The 17,144-nt window shown below is 64.5% G+C and overlaps 1 protein-coding gene across 1 annotated transcript; it reads right to left on the minus strand.

Moving 5' to 3' along the window:
* Positions 1 to 778: 778 nt before the first annotated feature.
* LOC104634299 (cysteine-rich protein 2) lies at positions 779 to 16,732 on the minus strand. Its single transcript, XM_075760223.1, has 8 exons — positions 16,586 to 16,732; positions 6,759 to 6,853; positions 4,479 to 4,536; positions 3,856 to 3,996; positions 3,616 to 3,684; positions 3,083 to 3,177; positions 2,715 to 2,772; positions 779 to 2,551 (listed from the first exon to the last, which is right to left on the minus strand). Exons 1-8 carry the CDS (start codon positions 16,626 to 16,628, stop codon positions 2,484 to 2,486), a joined length of 627 nt encoding a protein of 208 aa, XP_075616338.1. The 5' UTR covers positions 16,629 to 16,732; the 3' UTR covers positions 779 to 2,483.
* Positions 16,733 to 17,144: the final 412 nt, after the last annotated feature.

Raw genomic sequence — 17,144 nt, forward strand, 5'->3', positions numbered from 1 at the left:
AAGGATGCAAGACATTGCAGGGGATACCAGGTCCCTGTTTTCCTCAGGAAAGGGGGCCAGCGGGGTGCCTGCATCCCTGGGGGTACAGCCAGCGGGCAGCACAACGGGGATCTGGCAAGAACCTGCCAGAGGGGATGAGCCGGAGCAGCGGTTCCCAGGGCGGGTGTTTGCCTTGGCAGCCCCAGCCCTGCGCCGGGCTTTTCAGACACCGAGCTCCTGGGGGGAATGGCTGGATGTCTAAAACCAGGCCTGGCAGCTGGGCTGGTATCTGGCTGGGGACATGGCAGGTCCCAGGGGCTGGGAGGGGGGGGTGGCCCATGCCCCATCCTGCATTCCTGCCCTGCTGCTGCCGGGCTGGCCTTTCCCACCGACAGCCCCTCTCGGGCGCTACGCCTGCTCAGCGAGCCCAGGCTGGGGGGGAACAGTGTCCCCTGCTGTTAACATCCCTCTCTTAGTTTTCCACCTTGCAAATGTGGGGAGGATCCCATCCCATCCCATCCCATCCCTTCCCATCCCAACCGCAGGGCCAGCACAGCCTCCTACAAGCCCATCCTGCTCACAGCCTGGGAACTGGCCACGGGTCGTGCTGCACCAAGAGCAGCTCGGGCTCGGGACCTCGGGCTCGGCCGCAGCTAAGGCTGCTCCGTCTTGCCGCAGGAGGAGCCAGCTGGGGCAGGACCGTGGCGGCAGGGTCCCCACACCATCCCAGGACCGGAGGGATGCTGCACAGCACACGCAGCTTCCCCTGCCTCTGCCAAGAGCTGAGCCGCACAACACATCTCTCAAAACCTTTATTGTCAGCAAATAACAAAAGTCAGCCCCGTGGCGGTGCAGGGAGCCTGGAGAGAGCGGGGTGCTGGCACCCCAGGGCTCGCTGCCCCGGCGGGTCCCCTGCACTGACCCCCTCTGCAGCCTCCTGGGCAGCCGCGGGGCTGGGTGTGTATGGGGGGGGGAATGGGTGAGGCTGGGGGACACGTGTCATTCTCCAAAGCAAGGGGCACATTTACAACTGCTTATAAATAAACAACAACAATAACAAACCTCTGGCTCTGGGAAGCCGGCGGGCATCCCGCCACCGAGCTGCCAGCCCAATGCACTCTGCCCTCCCAATGCGGGGAGCAGCCCACTCTCCCAGGGCAGCAGCTGCCGGGTGTCGTCCCCCCCCCCAGCACGGGCTCTGCCGTCGTGGGGAGCCAGGCAGGAGGGGGGGCACCAACCCAAACCAGCCGGCAGAGCAGGTCGGGCACGTGCCCAGGTGCACGTACAGGGATGCCCTGGGGGTGGAAGGATGGGGATGCGGGGAGGTGCCAGCCCCTGCAACCACAGCAGGGGCTGGGGATGGCTACGGGCATGGTGGAGACCGAGAGCCAGGGCACGGAGCCCGAGAAGGGCCAGGAGAAGGGCAGTGCTGCCAGATGGGCCTGTCCTGGTTTCTGCTGGGATAGAGTTAATTTTTGTTCCTAGCAGCTGGTATATTGCTGTGTTTGGGATTTAGGATGAGAATAATCTTGATAACACACTGATATTTTGGTTGTTGCTAGGCAATGTTTACACCAAGTCAAGGACTTTTCAGCTTCTCCCCAGGGAGGAGATTGGGGGTGCACAAGAAGCTGGGATGGGACATGGCCAGGACAGCTGACCCCAACTGACCAAAGGGATATTCCATACCATATGGTATCATACTCCGTATATAACTTGGAGTAAGCTGGCTGGGGCTGCAACCACAGCTCAGGAACTAGCTGGGTGTTGGTTAGCGGGGGTGAGCATTTGTGCTGTGCATCACTTGCTTTTTATGTTATTTTATCATTATTATTATTACTCTCTTCCTTTTCTCTCCTATTAAACTGTCTTTATCTCAAGCCACAAGTTTTACCTTCATTTTTTTCCGATTCTCTCCCCCACCCCACTAGCAGCAGGGAGTGAGCAAAGGGCTGCGCAGTTGTTTTAGCTGCCTGCCGGTTAAACCACAGCAGTGCCAGAGACCTCAGGGGACCCCCACATCCCCAGTGGCTGGCTAGGAACCGGACTGGGCGCTCTGACCACCGGCCCCTGTCCCCAAGCGCCACAGGACGCCTGTCTAATTCCATCGCCCTCGGTGCGGGGGGCAGCGGGGAGCACCCCTGCAGCGGGACGCCTTCCCCCTGCTCTCAGCCCCTCGGGTGCCACCCGCTGTCCCCTGCACACAGTGACACCCCCACGCCTGCCCTGCGGCCTCCCACGCTCGGGACGGGGGCAAGCAGGAGGGCTGGGGAGGGCAGAGCGCATTGGGAACGACCAGAGACACCTTCTACCTTTGCCTTTAAACACTGAAGCTTATATTAGAGACTATGATATATAACCCGGAGGGCAGGGATGCCCAGAGTAGAGACAGCAGGGAGAGCACAGCTCTGTGGCCAGCCTGGCAAGGGTCTGCTCCGGCTCTGGCTGCGAGCAGGACGTTAGTACGGGGGCACAGAGCAGGCGGGCGGGCTGGGGCACACGGTCTAGGGCTGATTCTTCGCCTCAGGGTCTTTGTCGTAGATGTAGCTTCCCACAGCTCCGGTGTTGACGCCTGCATGGGGAGACAGGCAGGGGGGTGAGGGCCCAGGCGGGAAGGTGGCACGCTCCAGGGAGATGTCCTCTCTGGACGGTGGCACGAGCACCGGGAGCAGCAGCCCAGGCACGGCGCGTGGCCCCAGGCCGGCTCCCCACGCCACGCACCCCCAGGCACTCACCCTTTGGCCCGAAGAGGATCCCGTAGCAGGGCTTGTGGCAGTACGGCTGTCCATCGTGCTGTGCGGGGCAGAGAAGCATGTCACCCCGGGGCGGGGGGGGGGCAGGGAAAGGCCAGTCCCCAGGACACATTCCCCCTGGCCGGGCACCTCTCCTGCTTTGCTCATCCCCTGCAAACACCTGCACCCCAGCACCCCCAGCGCTCCCCCAGGCTGCAGGAGCTGCTCCTGCCAGCCCTGCTCTGCCCTCTTGCAGAGGCAGGGGCTGCCCAGCCGGTGTGGCACAGCACAGCTCAGCCATGCCCCGCTGGCATCCCCCCCGCCCCCGCCACGCACGCTGCCCCGGGCTCTCGGGGCCGGGACGTCCTTACCTCGGCGTGGCCCCCCGGGGTCAGCGTCTTGCTGCAGCGCTCGCAGCGTAGGCAGGGACGGTGCCAGTCCTTCCCCAGCGAAGTCACCTTCTCGGCTAGAGCGGGGACAAGGAGGGAGAGTCACCCTGGCCCCCCTGCACACACACTGGGGGGGAGCACGTCCCGTGGGGACATCACCTCTGCCTACCAAATCCCGAGACAGCCCGGTGCACCCCAGCCTCCCGCACCTCTCCCACCCCTCTGCTGCCTCGCAGGTGACAGAGGTTGGCCGAGGACAGCTATGAAGCCCACGCCACCCACCTGGGAGGTGACAGCAGGGGACACGATGCAGATGAAGCCCCGCACCAGAGCTCCTCCAAGAGCACCCACCCCTGCAGGCTCCTCGGGCATTTCCCTCTGTGCCCCCAACCCCAACTCTGAGCCAAAACTCCCTCCCAGCCCCTCTGCGTGTCCCAGGGGTCCTGCACGGAGACCAAGTGCCACGGGGCCGTGCCAGCCGGGGGCACACACCCACCGCCCGCTCGCCACCTTACCAAAGTAGACTCTCTTGCCGCAGCGCGGGCACATGTTGGGCTCCCCAGTGAAGGTGGTGACACTGGAGGCTGGAAGGAGAGAGGGCGTGGGAAGCAGAGGGACATCTCAGCCAGGACGCACAGGTGCAGAGGACCCCCCGCACACATCCTGTGCCCAACACCATCGCCAGATGCGGCGGCTCCAGACCAGCTGAACATGATGGCGGAGGGCCGGGCTGCCCGTCCCGCCCTGCCCCTCACCTTTGCTGGGTCCCTTGGGAGGTGCGGCGTTCACCTTCCTCTCCTCCACCTTCACCGGGTGCTCGATGGGCCCTGGAGCGGTCTGCCCCTCGATCTGCGGCTTCTCATAGATATAGGACCCAGCACCGCCGATGTTCACCCCTGCAGTGGGGCAGAGAGAGGCTGCGGTGGCCTGGGAGACTCGGGGTCTCCATCCTCCCCCCAGCCCCCTGTCCCACCTCCCCCAGCCCCGCTGAGCCACAGGGCCACTGCGGACACCGCTGCACCTCAGCCCCGGCTTGCATTCTCCTGACCCGGGCTTTCTCCAGCCACATCTGGGATAGGAGAGCAACTCCACCTTCTGTTTGAACAGGAATTTGTTTTTTAAATATTTAATAAATAAATAAATAAATAAAAGGACAGCTGTCAGGATGGATCCCTCCCTCCCGCAGCTCTCCTCTCCCTCTGCACAAGGGGATGGCAGGGTTGGGACTGCAAAGCGCTGGCTTGATGCTCAGCCCAGGCTAGCCTGGCTCCTGGGGTGCTTGCAGAGCCCCGGCTCCCCGCCAGCGGGGATGGGGGGACCCGGCCCTTCCTGCAGCCCTGGGCACGGCTGCACAGGCATGGGGGGAGCACGGACGTACCTTTGGGGCCAAACAGCGTGGCATAGCAGGGCTTGTGGCAGAAGGGCTTCCCATCGTGCTGGGGAGAGAGGGCAGTGTTAGGATGCTGAGCGGCGGCGACAGTTCCCTTGGGATCCCTTCCATCCCCACCGGTATTCAGAGACCACCATGGCCATGCCTACACCCCAAAACACACCCAGCCTGCGGGTCTGCCAGCGACAGCCTAACCTGACCCAAGCATCGATCACTCCGGCTGATCTGCACACGCCGTACCACGGGGCTGGAGCGCCAGCACCCTGCGACAGTTCAGCTGAGAGGCATCTCCAGGCCCCAAACCGGCGCTGTGCCGCCGGGACCCAGTAAAGCATCGCTTGGCCCATTAAGGGTCCTGTGCGCAGTCAGGATGTTATTAGGTGCACAGAGCACTGTGGCTTCCACCGAGCCGAGCCTCTCCCCTCGCCTTGGCCTGAGATCAGAGGCCTGTGTGGGTGCTGGTCCCAGCCCAGCCGCTATCGGCCCCACTATCGGCTGGGGGCAATTATCGCAGGAAGTCACGAAGCGAGCGATAAGCCCCAGAGCTCCCCGCAGCCATTTCTCACGGGCCACCAGGAACCAAGTCCAAGAGAAAAGCAAGAGCCTTTGTGGCTGGGGCAGGGGGCCAGCGGGTCTGCCACGCACGCCATCCAGCATGGAAACCCCACTGGAACCCCGTCCTCGGGCATGAACCCACCCCATCGCCTGCCTGGCTCCATCCAGCATCTCAGCCCTGCTTCGTGCCCGATGCTCCTGCCCTCCATCCCCTCCGCTGCAAGGCAAGGACACCTTGCCCAAAACAGACAGAGAGGTAGCTGAGCAGAAGCGATGTCCCTTCCCTCTCCTCCCCGAGCGGTGCCGTGCCGAAGGCGAGGGCTGGGAGCGGCCGGGGGCAAGGCTGGGGGAGCGAGCAGGCAGCGGGCTGGCAGCAGGCAGCTGCAACTATCGCAAGGCAAAAATACCAGCGTGCTCGCTGCGTTACCATGCCGGAGGGGAGGGTAAACATTTAGCTGGTCTCCCTGCGACACCTTTCCAACCCGGCCGGACACACTGGCTTGAAAGGAGGGAGAAATAACAGGGAAGGGCCAAATCCTGCTATCGGTGGGGGCTTGGCTGCCGTCCCCCACGGGAGCGGAATCTGGCCTTATATGGAGAAGCCACAAATCCCCCAGGCTTAACCCGGCCCGAAGCACAGATCCACCGGCACAGCCCCATCCTCCCTGGCAGGACCAGCCCCGCTCCCCCTACGGGCTAGCCACAACCGGCATGGCCGTCCCTGCCACCGCCACCCGCTCCCCAGCTGTGCCGCCTGCTAAAACCGCGCTAAAGAGCTGGTGACACTCTGGCATGACAGGTGCTGCACAAAACCCAGGGCGCCGGGTGTCACGCTGGGGCATCGCGCAAGAAAAACACAGTTGCTCCCAGGCCCCAGCACCTGCCACCGCTGGCGCAGCACCCTCGTGCTCCCGAGTGCCGGGCAGCCGCGGTGGCACCACGCTCCAGCAGAAGCCCCCGGGCACCGAAAGCGCCGGTGCCAAGCCAGCGTCGCCATGGCAACCCACGCATCCCTGATTTTTGCTGTTTTTAACCACACTTCGGTGCAGGCTGTTGGCACCCGCACGCCTTCGAAGCCAGTGCAATGCCTGAACGAGCCTGCCCGGAGCACAGCACCACTTCCAGTGCTTGCCGGGACATGCCGAGCCCCGCTGCGGGCCCACACTGGGGCGGTGCAGCCAGGGCACCACACGTGGTGCCAGCACCACTCTGTGGCTTGCCCAGGACTGTGCACGAGAGCTGTTGAGCACTGCAGGTTGCAGCAGCAACATTTGAGGTGCAGCATGTGCTCCTGGGCTCGGTGTGCCGCAGGGACAGCCCATCTGCATGGCGTCAGGTACCTGCCCCCTCCCGATTCCCGGAACCCCTGTCTCTGGGGAGCTGGAAAGCCCCGGAGAAGCCACCAAGCCACCTCCTCATGCCAGCACGGCCCCTGCTGCTTCAGCTGCTCCAAATATTTATATTTTAAATGGATTCGGGGCTTTTTTAGCTCCATTAGTAGATGTGATGGGGCTGCATCACGCAGAGCCCTGTTCACTGCTGCCCAGGGGAAGAGATGGAGGGCAAGGCTGGATGCAGGGCTGCCCCGTCTCACCTAACGCTGCCGGTTATCTGTCGAGGGAGGCTTGGGGACGAGAAGGATGCTGGGGGGGGTCCAAGTCCCCATCACACCTCAGCAGGCTCCCCAACCCCATCCGCCCCGGCGGCTCTTACCTCGGCATGCCCGCCCGGGGTCAGGGTCTTGTTGCAGCGCTCACACTTCAGGCAGAACTTGTGCCAGTCCTTGCCCAGGGAGGACACCTTCTCAGCTGCAGAGAACGCAAAAGAGGGGTGAGCGACTGCCCAGCACCTGCGAAAGCCCGTGGGGAAGCCAGGCCCCGGGCACCACAGGGGGCTGTGCTCGAGGGGTGCTGCTCTGCGACACGTCGTGCAAATCAGCCACGCTGCAGGGACTGCTCTGCTCAGCCCGCAGCATCCCTGGGGCCGTTCAGGCCGTGGGCATGGCCCCCCCCAGCCTCTGAGCCCCCCAGCGCCGGCTCTGCCGTCGCACAAACGCCCTTTCCCACACGCCAGTGCAGCAACGGTAGCGTTTTCCTTTCTACTCCTTGCATCTATTTTTACCCACCACGTTACCCAGAATGACCCTGCTCCCATTCAAATATTTGGTGTTACCATGCCCACCCCACCCATTTAGTCATGCCTCCCCCGCGCACACCCAGCCTCTTGTACTCCCCGGGGAGCCTCGGCTGCAGTTCCAGCCCTCGGCCAGAGCTGCCCCGGTGCTGCCGGGAGGACGGGATGGCAGACAGCCTCCAGCATCACCAAGGGTGGACATTTGGCCCTGGGAAATACCCGTCTCTTGGGCGTGCGGGTGCTCCCCCCTCGCCCCCAGCCCGGCAGCAGGCGCGACGTGCAGACGGGTACGTGGGCACCGTCCCTGCGTTGCCCCAGAACCTGCAGAGCAACTCGCTGCCGGCACCGAAAACAGTTTCAAAGCATCAGTGGGCAAATTCAGGGAAGGAAAATGCTTTGAGGCCAGTTACGCAAATGCACCTCCTCGGGCTGGCCCCGAGCTGTACGTCTCCAGGAGCACCCCAGGAGGTAGCACGGGCTGCCAGTCCTCGTCCTGCATCCCCGGCCTCGCGCTGTCCCCCCTCCCTCCCGGCTCCTGGGGGGCCGGGCGCTGCCCCGTGCCCCCTGCGGATTCCCTTTCGCCCTCCCTCTCCCCACACATGTGCGGAGACAGCTGGAAAACAGCGTGATCCCATTAAAGCCACCGTAAAACTAAATCAGAAGAGCCAAATAAAATATTTAACAAGCAAATAAAAGCGCAACCAGAGCTCGGCCCCGCTCTACAAGAAGACCTCCCCTGTGACAGCGGGTTTCCCAGCCCTTTTTTCCCCCAGGCCCTCAGCAAATGTCACCTGTTTGCATCAGGTCAAGACGGGGGTCAAGAGCCCCCTGAGGGCAGGTCCTGGCTTCCAGAGCCACCCTCCTCCCAAGGCAAACAGCTGCATCCCGGCACACCGTGGGGCCACGATAAACTGAAACAACTGCCATAACCACCCCAAAAACCAGCCCTGGTGCAAAGCAGGGTGACCAGGAGCAGAAGAAGGCAGCGTGAGGGAGCGGAGCCGGAGCCATCACGCCAGGGTGCAGGGGAGATCCCCAAAAGCATCCCTGAGCAAGCACGTGGAGGATGGGCTCGGGGGACCACCATCACCTGGAAGCGGCTCCGAACCACCCTCCCGGTGATGCCATGCACCAGTCCAGGCTGTTGGACCAAACCCCAGGCGGGGGCAGACGGCAGGGTGAAGGGATGTCCCGCCACAGTCGGGGGTCTGTGTCTGCCTGCTCAAACCTGCCAGGGCAAATCCCTGCCGGCCCCCAAGCCCGGGGAGCTCAGGAGGGCTCGTGCTTCCCCAGCCCCTGGCAGCAGGCAGCACAGGGTCAGACCCTGCCCTCCCCTTCCCTGCAGCCCTCGCCCCCCCACGGGGGCAGAGGACCAGCCCTAGGGCACACAGCCCCCACCCCCTCCAGCCCCGCAAGCACTTCCGAAAAGGAAGGGGGACACCGAGGTCCCAGCACCCCGCTGCCTTGGGGCTGCTGCGGGAGTCCTGCATCCCCCCAGCAGGAACGGTGCCTCCCCGGGGTGACCGGGGAGGGAAACGGAGCGTGATGGGCTGAAAGTCGAGCCAGGGGCTTGGGGCCAAAGAGCCGTTCGGCTTTGTCACAGCAGATGCACAGCCAGGCCAGGCTGCGTTTCGGCTGCGTCACCCCCGGCTCCCCCCACCGCCCCGGCCCTGGGTACAAAGCAAGGAGGAAACTCCCAGCGGATGTTTTCCAGAGGCCATTGCAATTACAGCTAGCCACAGCCCACACCAGCTCCTTCCTGCCCCCGCGAGATCAGATGCCCCCCCAGAGTCTCCCCCTCCGTAATATTTCAGGCAGCTGTAAATCCCTGCTGCTTCCTGAACAAACGCACACCCCCCGCCAAGGCACCCCCCGGCCGTGCCGAGCAGGAGGGACCTCACCGGCACCCACAGCCCCTGGCAGGGGATGGCGCAGGAGGGACGAGGTGGGGGCACGGGTAACCCCCAGGAATCGCGGGGGCTGCCCCTTGCCCTGGGGTGGAAATGCCACGCAGAGCCTGCTCAGGCATCCTCTGGCTGCAAACAAGGGCTCCCGGGGGCCGGGGCCAGCACAGCCGGGACGGCTTTCCAGGCGGCATTGTTCGTGCGGAGCAGAGGAAGCAGCTTGGAGCCACCCCGGCCCCTTTCCAGGGCAGCGGCATCCCGCCCCATAAATCACTGCGGAGGGGAAATCTGGGCACTGGTGCCTCCCGGCCCCCTCTGCTCTGCCCTTGCAGCAGCTCCAGAGGAGAGGTCTCTGCCCACCTCCCCCTGGCCATGGCAGAGACCCCTGGGCAGCTGCTGGGGAGAGCCTCGCTCTGTGCCCCCCCAGCTCCGGGGGGGACACCCCACCATCAGCACTGCAAGGGCAGCCTGGGGTGAAGCAGTGCCGGGGCGCCGACCAGATCTGCACCGGGAGCACGGGATGGTGCGGGGCCCCGGCGCAGGCTTTGCTCGGCCAGACGTCACCCCGCACCCAGCCTCCACCGCCGAACACCGTGCCCTGCCGCTCCGGGAAGGGACAGCACCCCTACCCGCTCAGCGTCACACCGAGTGCACGCACGTCCTGCCCCGCTTGACGCTCCCCTCAAGCTGGCCAAATTCAAACCAGCCATGCAGCACCCCCGGGAAGGGCAGAGTTAAGGGTTCTCGGCTGCAGGAATTTGGCCTCTGCCAAACGCACGTGGCTCGGGGTTTGCCTGCTCTGGGTTACCGGCCTCACCGTGGGTGGGCACCGGGCGCCCGTTGATGACAAATGTCGCACCCAGGAGAAATGCCCCCGTGGAGGAGAGGTGGAGGCACGGCCGGGCACACAGCCAGCTGCGGGACGTAGCCGTGGGGTGGATTTGCACTGTGCAGCGGGTGCAGCCCACACCGACGAGGGACACCACCAGAGCTGGGCAAAATCAGAGGCCACGAGCAGGAAAACACCCGAAGGGGCTGCCGAGGTGCTCTGCTCCCCTCGGTGCTGCGGCAGCCCCACCCCAGAGACAACGCGGCTCATCCCTTAATTACCTGCCGTGCCCGGGCAAGGCAGCTGGCGCGGGCCAGAGGTGGGCGCACCTTTTTGGGATGGGAGGGGAGCATCCCTCCTCCCAGCCTCAGCTCTCACACAGGTATTTCCACAGCCTGACGTCAGCGCTGCTTCCAGCCGGAGGCTTATTCAGCAAAAGCAACTGTAGCTGCAGCCGCATCTCTGCAAAGGGCTGGGCTGTGCCCCATCCATCCCACCGCAGCCCTGGGAGGACGCGGGGAAGGGCTGACAAACCCAGTCCGGTGCTAAAGATGCCAAATCCCCCCAGGGACCCAACAACGGCCGTACCTGGAGGAGAGGGATGCTGCCAGACCCGACTACAGATGTGTTTCAAAGCGGTCACAGGCACAAAGGAATGAATGAGATGAGCGCAGGGAAAGGAGTGCGGTAAATGGCTGGAAACAAAGCCGAGAGTCCAGGCAGCAGCAGCCTCGTCCCCTCCCCAGCCCCTCGCAGCATGGCCGGGAGATGGAAAAGGCAGAGGCACGGCTCGAGGATTTCCTGCCATGCCGTGCCAGGCTGTGCCACCAGCTGTGGTGCCCCGCCGGCCCCCCGGGAAGGGTCTGCGCTGCCTTCCCACGTCCCCCCACCCCGTCCCCTCCTGCCCTCCTCGGGCATGGCCAGGCAGCTCCTCTCCCCGGTCACACAGCCGGTGCTGACGGTTACGCCGCACTGTGATTTCGTGGCCAAGACGTATATATTTAGCTCCCCCGCAGCAAGGCGAGGCGAGCCCTCCAGCCCCAAGCCGCTCGCTTGCTGGGCTCCCTCCAAGCGCACAACAAAGCCAGCTCAGTACGGCCTCGCCAGGGAGCGGAGCCATCTCCTCCCTGGGGAAAACCAGGAATGCCCCAGGCAGAGGGTCCCGCTTCCCAGGGCCTTGCTTCCAGCCCAGCGGAGAGGCGAGGTGCTCCCCAGGACCCGAGCCCCCGCGTAGCCCGCTCGGGCACGAGCAAGGGTTGTTTGATTTCCAGCTGCAGCCCTAATGCACATCATGGCTCCCGTCCATCCCGCCGCTCCCTGCCGACAAAACCTCACCTACTGCAGGCACTTTCCTGGCCGTGAGCCTCGAACCTCCCGCTCTGGTTCACGGGGCCAGGGCAGCCTCCAGCAAATCCCTCTCCATTTTCCATGGGGCTGCTGGACTTCACCAAGCAGCGTCCAGACGGGATGCTCTCCTCCGTCTCCGAGGCTGGGCAGCTCAACCGTGGCTGTGCTGGGCGAGGATCAGCAGCATTTCTTGCTGGAAACCGGGTTCAGCCAGGGCTGAGCCCAAGAAGCCAGGTGCTTTCTTGCTAGGGCGCAGACCCACACGCAAGGCGTTACCAGCAGGACCCCCAACCCGTGGCAGGAATCCAGGCAGCCTGCAGCCCTCCTCTCGCCCCACCGCACGGCGAGGGACAGAGCGGCCGGCGGAGAGCCGGGGCAGGGGCAGGCACATGAGCAAAACCCCTCCCCGGGTAATTGCTGGTCCAGAGCATGGTGTTCCTCCTGCGTGCTGAGATACCATCTCTGGCGGGCAGCGCTGGGAGGATGAGACAGTTTCCTGGCCCGTGTCAGCAAGAGCAGGATCGGAGAGATGCTGGAGCAGCCAAGCCTGTCTAAGTGCCCCTCCAGCCCCTCGGCTCCTCACCCCCCTCCCCGCTGGCTCCCTGCAACCACGGAGCACAACCAGCTCCAAGCAGGGCTGTGGACAACGCAGTGTGAACAGAGACAGAAGCAGGAGAGGATGCTCAGGACCTCCCTGGGGGCTGCAGCGCTGGCGCTCCCCACCAGCAAGTGTACGGCAGGCTGGCGGGAGAGCTCTCCCCACCCCCATGCCAGGACCCGTCCCTCACCATCGCCTCCCTGCTTGCTTCAGGGCCTCCCAGCCCCTTGGCAGGAGCAGTGGGCACCGCCACCCCACCCAGCCAAAAGTGGCACCATGGCACACACTCCAGGCTCCGTCTTTGATTGCGACATCGCAGTGACAGATTTTCCATTATCTCTTGCTCGGGCGTTCCTGCTCCGCCTTTCCTTTCCAGTCCCATCACCTCACCTCTCCCCAGCGCCGTGCTCCTGCCAGGGACAGGGAGGGAGGACGGGAACACAAGGAGCTCTGCCGGAGACCTGCCCGGGACCTGAGATGCAGGTGCAGAGCTCCGCCAGCCAGACACCAAACAGAGTCACCCAGGACCAGCCGGGCTTGCGGGGAGCTGCCCGCCAGCTCCAAGCCTCCAGCACCCACACACAGCCCCGGGATCAGCACTGCTCCCCGCAGGCTGCCGGCGCAGAGAGAGCGGGACAAACCCCTGGCACAACCCCTGCGCGTCCACGCGGATCCCCGTGTCCCACAGCAGCTGAGCCCCGGCTCCCTGCAAGGCAGGCAACTGCCCACGCACACGAGATGCCGGCACCGCACCGTGCAGGAGCCCCGGCAGCTCCGGCAAAGCGTGCACTTCACAGTGCGCGAGAGCAAGGGGGCCGAGACCTCACGCCGCCCCGTCCCACCCTCCCACAGATAATTTTCTATAGCTCGCGCTATTTTCCTGAGGGAAAAAGCCAATGCCAATCAGCCCGTCCTTCAGCTCCCCCGGCAGGGCCCTGTGCAGGGAACGGGTGCATCCTTAGTTACCATTCTGCGGGGTCCACGCACGCTCCGAGAGCGGCCACCCCGAGACACGGGAGCAGGCAGTTACGCAAGGAGCCCAGCCAGCCTTCGTGCTGGCAAGCCGGGTGCCGTGCCCATGCCGACACGCCGACTGCTACGCCGGCTGCGCTTGAAGAGCCGCTTTCTTTGTTAGGGACGGCTGTAATCGAAATAAAGCCCTCCTGCCTCTCCTGCCTGGCTGCTGGCGGGCCACCATCTCCCAAGAGCCAGTGCCTGGAGCCAAGGACAGCGGTTACTTATTAATTGCAGCTTGAATTTCTGCAGGGCTGACCTGCCGGCGCGGTGCTCTGCAGGAAGAGCACCCCACGCCTCGCTGCACCCCTCTCCTCCAGCACGCTCGGGATGTCAGCACGACAGCAGGGTCGGGCATCTGCTGCGGGCCCCTCCGAGCACACCAGGCTCGGACTCTCCTCGCTTCCCGGCTGGATACGTCCGTGGCCTTAGTTCCCCTCTGGCACCCCACCGGCAAACCGTCCCCAGAGAGCCGCCTTGCCGCTCCGGCTGCAGACGCAGCTGGGTCAAGCCCCAGGGCTACTAGGTGACTTCCACGAGCTTTTAGGATGCCCCTTCCCAAACAAACAGCGCAGCAGCCTCCCACCAGCCCTCGGGCACCCCAGCAGACGCAGAGAGCTCCACGAAAGCAGCCCACCGGCAGACCCCGCCGCACGCGTGCTTTGCCACGTCCCTGGGGCTTTCGCCTGCCTCGTGCTTAGGATGGGAAAACAGGAAACCCCCCGCCGCTGCGATCCCCCGCAGTTCCCTGGGAAGAGAGGACGGGAGGCAGAAAGGCTTGGCCGGGGCTCCCAGCGATCCTGCAAAACTCATTTAAGGCTAGCAACGCAAAAGGGAGCTGGGGAAACGTGCGGCTGTTTGGCTTCAGGCGACTCTGGTCCCTCCGGCACTTCCCGCCAGAAGAGATAACCCAACCCCAACCCCAACCCGCTGCCACCTGCCAGCGCGGGATGGGAACCAGCCCCGGCACTGCCGGCAGTGCTGCTCCGCCGGTTAAACATTCACTTCATCCCTCCAACCTCCCCCAGGCAGGAAAGTTAGCCCCAGCCGCTCCTGGAAACAATGTCACAGACCTCAGCCTGCATTGAAAAAAAAAAAAAAAAAAATCAGAAAAAAAGCCAGAAAACTATTTTTATATTTCCCTGTGCTTTTTAAAGGAAAAAAGCTCATTCTGTAGCTCAGGAAACGCCCACATCCTCCTGACTGCGCAGGGAGGAGCCCGCTGGATTTTTCCAGGGAGCATGAAGCAACAGGCATGCTGGAAATGAGTTTTCCATCGGTACCCACAACTGTTGGCATCGGTCAGCCGCTCAGGCACCGCGCGGGGCCGGGAACGGGACGCGGTGGTGTTTCTCACACATGACCCACGGCTGCAATCCCAGGCATTCGAGAAGTTATAGCTGCCAGTGTTCATTCAGCACAGACGAGGAGTGCTCCCGAACAAGCGGGGCTTTATGAATCACCTCCCCGTTAAGCTTCGGGCCAGCCGAGGAATTCACAAGCGTTACCAAACCCCGGGCGCAGTGCTCCCATCGCCTTCCCACTGAACCACGCGGTCCATCGGGAGGAAACCCCAGGAGCTGCATCCCGGAAAGGCGGCTCAGAGATTGCATCCAGGTTCTACACATTAAATAAACGGACCGGGGTTTATTCTGCCGGAGCCTGGGCGGTTCCTCAAGGAAAAGTTCAAGGCGTCAGCAAGGACACGCTCCAGCCTATCTCAACTCCAAGCACAGAGAAGGTTTTGGCTCACTCCCATTTTGACTCGGCCCCTGGTCTCTCTGAGAGGGCAGCGGGGGCCGTGCGGCCCCTGCGGGGAGGTGTGCGATGGGGGCTGCTGCTCCTCCGCTGCCAGACACCTGCCTCCTCCCTGCCTGCGGGGCAAGGTGTCCCCTGTAGGGACACGGACCTCTACAACCTACAGAAACCTTCCTGGGCGGAGAGAAAGCCAACACGCAGCTGGGGGCATGGGGTACGGCACCGTGCCCCCCCCCCCCAGCCCACATCCCTGGGAGACCCCCAAGTCCCCCAGCACATGGGGAGAGTTACAGACCCCCCCCGCAGGGCAGGGCTGGCTCGTCCCCGAGCAAGAGGAGGGACTCTGACCCCAGGCCAGTGCCCAGCTGGCTGGACAGACACGCTGTTTTCTGCTTAAAAAGGAAAAGATTCACACAAGGAAAGACATCCAAGGGGCTGAGCCCTTCCCACCCCCACACAAATAGGTTTATTTAAAGGAGGAAGACAGCAAATTCCTATTTCTCTGTGTTTACTTGGAGATGGCCGGAAAGGAATGAAAGCACCACCAATACCTCAAACGCTCAGGCACCATCAGGACCCTTTGGTATTTCTCCACCAAACAAACATGCTGAGGCAGCAGGGGCTGGACCCTGGAGCACCGGAGGGAGACGGGCAGGGAGGGGTACAGGCAGGCAGTGCCAGGCCAGGCCAGCTGGACTCAGCGGCCAGCAGGTCCCAGGGGACAGCTCGGGCTGGAGTGCCGGATCCATCCACAGAGCCACCCTGGGCCCGCAGTGCAGCCCCGAGGATGCCCGCCCCGAGGCCGGGGGGTCAGGTTGCTCCCCAGGAGGCTCCGGGCTGGGCACTGCCATGCAAGGGAAAAGCGGGCTGGGGCAGGCTCCTCGGGGAGCGGCGGTGAGGCACCGAGGCAAGGGATGAGCCCTCGCTCCCACCTCTGCCTTTAGCATTTTGTGCAACCTGGGTGGCGGCGCTCACCCCGGGGATGCCCGACGGGAGACGTCCCGGCCCCCGTTCCCAGAGATCCTGACCAGCCACAACCCCAAACAGGGCCCTCGGAGACCTGCAGGGACTCGCTGCTGCCCAAACCCAGCCTGGGCATGCCAAGATGGACCTCTGAGCCCAGACGCTGCCTTTGAAAAAGTCCCGTAGAAACCCCAAACCATTCATTAGCTCACCCACCCGGGAGCAGCGCGCAGAGGGCTGGGCGAGAGGCGAGATGGGGAGGGGTGAACGGCACACCTGGAGCGAGGTGTGCAGAGAATGAGAACAAATTGGCTAGGAGAAGGGGGTTGTTTGCACCTGCCACCGCCTGCTTCGCCGCACCGAGACCCTCCCCGGCTCCTGGGAGCCCCCTGCACAGCACCCTGTCCATGTCAGACGGGCCGGGTTCCCCTATGTCCCAGGCCAGCGGGTACACGGGGACACGAGTCACCCCCAGTACCAAAACAGGCAGCGGGCACACACCCCAACCACGGCTCCTCACCCCCCTCCTTCACCTCCTGAGCCCAGAGGAGCAGGGGAGGTTGCCCGGGCCCCCCCCTGCCACCCGCACCCCCTGTATCCCCCGCCCCAGGGCCAGCCGGCAGCATCCCCCAGCGCAGCCCGAGGGGGGGGGGGGGGGGGAGCAGAGCAGAGGGGCCGCGGCCGCTGCGAGGGGGGACCCCGGAGGAGAAGCAGCTGGTGCCGGGCAGGGCTCCGGGCGCTGGGCGCACCCCACTGGGGAGCCGCGGCCGAGCAGGACCCCGGGATGTGCCGGGCTTGGGGACGGCGGACTGGGGGACACACCCCGGCGCCGGGAAGCAGAAGAGGATCCGGGGATGCACCGGGGCTTGGGGAAGGGAGAGCCAGAGATGAGCGCCGGCTCCGGGATGGGGGACCGGGGACAGAGCGGGGGGACCGGGGATGCGCCCCGGGTCGGGGAGGGGGATGCGGGGCCGGGCCCCGGGGATGCGCTCACCGAAGTACACGGTCTTGTCGCACTTGGGGCACTTGGATGCCATGGCGGGAGAGCGGAGCGGAGCCGAGCCGTGCCGTGCCGAGCCGTGCCGAGCCGTGCGCCCCGCTCCGCCCGGCCCCCGCCCACTGGCCCCGCCACCGCTGGGGGGGGGCCGGGGCGGGGCTGCCCGCGGAGCGTCTGCCCGGCTCGGCACGGCTCGGAACGGCACGGCCCGGCACGGCCCGGAGCGCGGCAGGTGCACGGGAGAGCCCCCGCCCGGGGCAAACCTCCCCTTGCCCTGTTCCCCATCCCCGAAAGCCCGAAGGATGCAAGTGTTCCCGGTTCCCCTTTCCCGGGAAAACAAACATTAAAAAGGTTGCAAGTAAGCAACGCGACTTGTGGGCTTTTCCCAGCTCTGTCCCCGGTCCCCTCCAGCGGTGCCACCTCACTGTCCCGGGGCAAGTCCTGCTCTCTTGTGAGCTGGCACTGACCCACGGGACCCGCAGGTCCCATTGCCGGGACCCCCAGAGCCCGTGTGAGAAACAGGAGCCGTCTTGCCCCTCTTTTAGGGACAGCCGAG

Source organism: Balearica regulorum, chromosome 8 (genome assembly GCF_011004875.1).
Source record: "Balearica regulorum gibbericeps isolate bBalReg1 chromosome 8, bBalReg1.pri, whole genome shotgun sequence".
NCBI classification, from domain to species: domain Eukaryota; kingdom Metazoa; phylum Chordata; class Aves; order Gruiformes; family Gruidae; genus Balearica; species Balearica regulorum.

Coding starts and splice junctions, on each gene's coding strand:
- LOC104634299 (XM_075760223.1), bottom strand. CDS start 16,628: ATGGCATCCAAGTGCCCCAAGTGCGACAAGACCGTGTACTTCG. Junction 3,997..4,478: donor CACGCTGTTTGGCCCCAAAG/GTACGTCCGTGC, acceptor GCCCCACTGCAG/GGGTGAACATCGGCGGTGCT. Junction 2,773..3,082: donor CCCCGGGGGGCCACGCCGAG/GTAAGGACGTCC, acceptor TGCCCCGCACAG/CACGATGGACAGCCGTACTG.